The following is a 5,371-nucleotide window of genomic DNA, read 5'->3' on the forward strand; positions in this document are numbered from 1 at the left end:
TCTTGACTATAGTGATAGACACAGGTAATAAAACTGCACAAAGTGAGACATACACACAAACTATGCATGTATAACTGGTGAAATTGGAATAAGGTAAATAGATCATAGCAGTTTCACTTCCCTGATTTTGATATCGTAGTATAGACATGCAAGATGTTACCATTGGGGAACAAAGTTAAGGGTATAAGGCATCTTTCTGTTTCTTACAACTGCATGTAAATTCACATTGATCTCAAAATTAAAAAAAACATGAAACTAAAGCAACTTTGGATTATCCTTTAAATGCTCCTAAATTTTTAAGAAAACAATCATCACCTAAAAATGTAATATTGATGTACACAAGAACATTGATGGTTCTCATAATAATGCTGAAGTGAAAGAAGCTGGATAAAAATGAGTATGGTTTACATTTTGTAGCATTTTATACTAATGGAATCCATACAATCCATAAAGATAGCAAGCAGACCAGTAGTTGTCTAAGGATGGGGGTACAGGAAGGGGCAGGAGGGAGAAGTTACCAAGGGCAAGAGGAAACTCACGGGGGTGATGGATATGTTCACTCTTAAATTTATGGGGATGGTTTAGCAGTGTATACGTGTGACCAAACTCTTCAAGCTGTCACTCTAAGCATGTGCAATTATTATTTGTCAATTACACTTCAATAAAATCATTTACAGTGATATTCTCTTCAGGAAAAAAAAAAACTTTGGAAAGAATAAAGATAAATGATGGTCTCCACTCCAAATATGTTGTTTTAAGATTCTCTGTAGACAGTGCTCCCCTGTATTGCCTGCACTACACACTGCTCTTGGCCTTGGGAGGCCTCTCCTGTACCCTAAGTTTCTTAACATGGGCTAATCAGTGTTGAGTTTGTGGCTTCCAATCACCATTTTTTTGCCCTTTGTGTGTTTTCAGTAACTTTTACTAGGGTGAGATTTTTGGCCCTTCAGAGGACTTCTAGTTGTTGACATCATTGGGTAAAATGTCACAAACACCTCTATGAGGTAGATGGCCTGGAAATTGTTTCCTTGTTCATTTTGTGGGATGGTACTGCCACCCACACACCTCACCCCTTATAGACCTTGGCAATCTATGCTTTGCCGCCATTCCCCCACTCCTTCCCCCTACCTCCCAAAGACAGAAACACGAAGTCATTTTTCAGCTTGCCCATTAGGTCAAGTGTTAAGGAGGAAATTATCTTCAGTGTTCAGTCCTGACCCAGTCTTTCCCCCGATGCCGCAGTACCCCATGTTTCTTCCTTTTCCCACAACTGCCTCTTCCCTTCCTTCCCTGCTCCTACCATGAGAAAACTCACAGAAACACACAAATTTCCACAGCAGGTTGATTTTATTTCAGGTACCATCAGTGTACCCTGTTGTGTAAAATTCACAGTATACACAATTGTCCATTTCTCAACCACCAGACCTCTGGAGACTTAGCAGGTATCACTGAAGTCTCTGGCCTTGCTCTGGAGCTACTGGCTGGCCAGATCATCACTTGATGTGGTGGCCTTCTCCACATTCTCTTGGTCTTGGTCTTGGCCTTGGTCTTGGTCTTGCTCACGTTGATTCAATCTCTCATTCAGTCTGTGATAGTGACCGAATAGTATTGTTCCTCTAGCTTTCTTAGGCCTTCTTACAGAGTTGGTGGTTTTGTTCAAGACTTTTTTATTCAAACTCCTTTTATTTGGTCTTTTGACCTTTATGGTTGTCTTCAGGACCTGTAACAACAATGGAGAGAGGTGGAAAGGGCATTAACTTAGGTGGAAAAGATGGGATATTGATGGAAAAGGGGGCTTCATGAGAAGGTATCAGAGATGGGGAAGGAGTTTGTGCCAGGTGAGAAAGGGTAAGATTCTTGGGGGAGGGGAATCAATGAAGAAAAGAGGAGCTTGGCCAGGGTCATCTTACCTTGCTACCATCTCTGGACCTGGGTTGATAGGGAGTCATCATCTTCTCATTGGAACTTGAGGTTGGTTGGTCCATATCTGTATCTGTATCAGGTTGTGGTGGTTTCCTGGTTACCTTACCCATATTGAAGCTTCCTAGTGGTCTACCCCAGGCGTCCTAACCTTCCTACTGTGCATACCTCTTCCCAGGATAATGAGGGGCCACACCCTTGAGTTTTGATTGGTCAGCAAGGCTCTCCCCCAGCCAATGGTGGCCAAGGTATGGCTCAGATGTCACAAAGTACTACTTATGACACTACTCTGTGTTGGAGAAGTTGCTAGGGAGGACAAAATGTGGTTTCTACATTTCAAAGTGTCATTCCTGACACCTCTGGTTGGGAGGGGGAATGATGAGGAGGCAAAAATGGTTTGGTTACAGAAAGGGGGCTTTTCTTTAACATCTCTCAAAGAGTTTTCCCAAGCTGAACTGTCACTGCTCCTCATATCCCCACGTTTAATTTTGGTGGTGCAAATAGTAGACAAAGAATCTTTCCTCCAGGTTATTCTCCAAGGTCACCCCACTCAGTGGTTTCTTTTGTTGTGTCCCACCCTTAGCTATTAATTAGTGTTTGTTTATTTTACCTAAAATCCCTCCAAGAGCAGTATGGCTGAATTTAAATATCAGTGGGGATATGAATCATCTTACAAACTAACAAAAACACAGCTCCCATGCTTAAGCTCCATATCTATGGCATTTGGCAGACTGCTGATTTTGATTAAATTATTTTCTGCCAGCTCGGCAACTTACAGGCAGGGATTAGAATTAACTGTCCACCCATGACGGTTGCTTTTATCTTTTATTCTGTGTTTAGACTCTGGCAATGTTATCGTCATTGAGTTTTCCAAGGTTCTTTCTCTTATATTTTGCTTATATTTTACTTTATATTTTATCGGTTTTCCTTTCATTCTTCCTAGAGTTCAGCACTCATTTCCTTCCCACCATTAGGCGTCTACTCTGATGTGTTTGAATTATATCCTTGCATATGTTTATACTCTCGTGAAATATATGACCTTGTTAAATGTATGTGTTTGAATGCATAGTATTGTGCATAATACACATGAGTGTATTCTTACCTTATACACTCAACACGATGCTCTTAAGTTCAAATTATATGGCTATACGTCTCTTTAGTTCATTGCTTCACCATACTCCATTAGCATGCATGCACCAAGTTTTGCTTGTCCATCATTTCCCCCTTTAAGGACCTGTTTTGGCTCTCCCCTCCACTGCCACAAACAATGCTGTGATGAACATCCTCAGTCATGTCCCCTTATGGAATTCTGCCTATAATTCTCTGGAATATATACTCAAGGATAGAATTTCTAGGTCCTAGATACATACGATTCTTAGTCCATTTGAGTGGCTTAAACAACAAACACTTAATTCTTCCAGTTCTGGAGGCTGGAAGTCCAAGATGAAGATGGCAGCATGGTCAGGTTCTGGATGAAGACCCTCTTCTTATGTTCTTACATGGCCCTCCTTGGTCGCTAAGAAAGAGCTATCTTCTGTCCCTCTTTTTAAATAATGGCATTAAATACATTATTAGGTCCCATTCTCGTGACCTATTCTAGCCCCAATAACTTCCCAAGAGCCCCACCTCCAAATACTATCACATTTGATATTACCTTCAACATATGAATTTTAGAGGGACACAAACATTCAGTGTATAAGCAATAATTTTGCTAAATGTTGCTAGATTGCTTTCTGAAACATACCAATCTATGTTCCCAATAGAACGATATTATTACCTGTTTCCCTACACACTCACTAATAATTGGTATGGAAGGGAACTTCTGATATGACTCCCAGTGATCCTAGCCTTCTGATGTTCACACTTTTGTGTAATCCATTCCCCTTGAGTGTAAGACCTATCTAGTGACATACTTCTAATGAATAGAATCCATAGAATCCAGCAAGAGAAATGGGATATTATTAACATGATGGGGTTTCCTCTTATTAGAACTCTTTTTTTGATGGCAATCTCTCTTGCCTTCTTGTTTTCTCATTCTGATGAAAGCATGTCATGAGATAATCATTGAAGAGGCTCACATCTCAAGGAGCATCTCCTAAGGAACTAAGCCCTCAGTGCAAAAAATCACAAGGACCTGAATCCTACCAACAACCACATTAGTGAACTGGGAAGAAGGTCCTTTCCAATTGAGACTTGAGATGACGTAGCCTTATGAGAGACCCAGGATGAAAGGACTCAGTTAAGCTACACCCAGGTTGTTGACCCATGGAAAATCTGGCATAATAGATCATATTGTTTTAAGCATTACATTTCAGGGTAACTTTTTTACATAGCAAATGATAAGTTATACTTAGTATTATCCAACTTTTAACTTCTAAAGAAATCTAGTAAAAAAAAAAAACACAACCTCCTTTTACTTCTGTGATTACTAGTGATGCAGATATTCACATTTTCTATTTTAAAAATTGGTTTTTGGTTATTAATATTTCTCATTATTGGATTTCTTGTCTTCTATCTGTTGATTTCATCATTACTTTGTAATTTTGGATTTTAATTCCTTGTTAGTGAAACTTGTCTTTGATATACTTTGAACATAAATCCTTGCTGTTTATCCAGTTTTGTTTTTTTCTCAACATGGTTTTCCTGTACCATCTGATATGTGGTGGTGATATCTTTATCATATGCCTCTTATTTTTAGGGTTATTGTTTCATTGATCATGACCTCTAGTACTAGGTTGAGTGTAGAAGCAATATGAGATATCCTGAAGTTCATGTGCCTAATGTGTTACATTGATTTGGAGGTTGTTTCTTTTATTTTATTTTTTTGCTATGGAGACTTCATCATGTTAAGGAAGTTTCTAACTGTTCTCAGTTTTTGGGAAAAGCTTTTTAAAAAATCATGTGTCTGAGATGTTCATCATCACTTACCATCAGGGAAATGCAAATCAAGACTACAATGAGATATCACTTCATACCTGTCAGAATAACTAAAAAAAACAACACAAGAAACAACCGGTTTTGGTGAGGATGTGGAAAAAGGAACACTCATGCACTGTTGGTAGGAATGCAAACTTGAGTACCACTGTGGAAAACTGTACGGAGGTTCCTCAAAATGTTAAAAATATAATTACCCTATGATCCAGCAACCACACTACTGAGTATTTACGCAAAGAACTCAAAAAAACTAATTCAAAGTGGTGCATGCACCCTATGTTTATAGTAGCATTATTTAAAATAGCCAAATTATGGAAGCAGCTCTAGTGTCCATGGATAGATGAATGGATAAAGAAGATATGGTATATATACACAATAGACTATTATTCAGCCATAAAAAACAGAATGTTGCCTTTTGCAATGACATGGATGGAGCTACAGAGTATAATGCTAAGTGAAATAAGTCAGAGAAAGACAAATACCATATGATTTCACTCATGTGAAACTTAAATGAGCA

The 5,371-nt window shown here is 38.8% G+C and overlaps 1 protein-coding gene across 1 annotated transcript; it reads right to left on the bottom strand.

Annotated features, from left to right (window-relative positions):
• Positions 1 to 1,328: 1,328 nt before the first annotated feature.
• On the bottom strand, positions 1,329 to 2,092 carry LOC122477563 (uncharacterized protein CXorf51A-like). The gene is made up of 2 exons (XM_043570667.1): positions 1,911 to 2,092; positions 1,329 to 1,720 (listed from the first exon to the last, which is right to left on the bottom strand). The coding sequence occupies exons 1-2, from the start codon at positions 2,031 to 2,033 to the stop codon at positions 1,475 to 1,477; spliced, it is 369 nt and encodes a 122-aa protein (XP_043426602.1). The 5' UTR covers positions 2,034 to 2,092; the 3' UTR covers positions 1,329 to 1,474.
• Positions 2,093 to 5,371: the final 3,279 nt, after the last annotated feature.

Source organism: Prionailurus bengalensis, chromosome X (genome assembly GCF_016509475.1).
Source record: "Prionailurus bengalensis isolate Pbe53 chromosome X, Fcat_Pben_1.1_paternal_pri, whole genome shotgun sequence".
NCBI classification, from domain to species: Eukaryota; Metazoa; Chordata; class Mammalia; order Carnivora; family Felidae; genus Prionailurus; species Prionailurus bengalensis.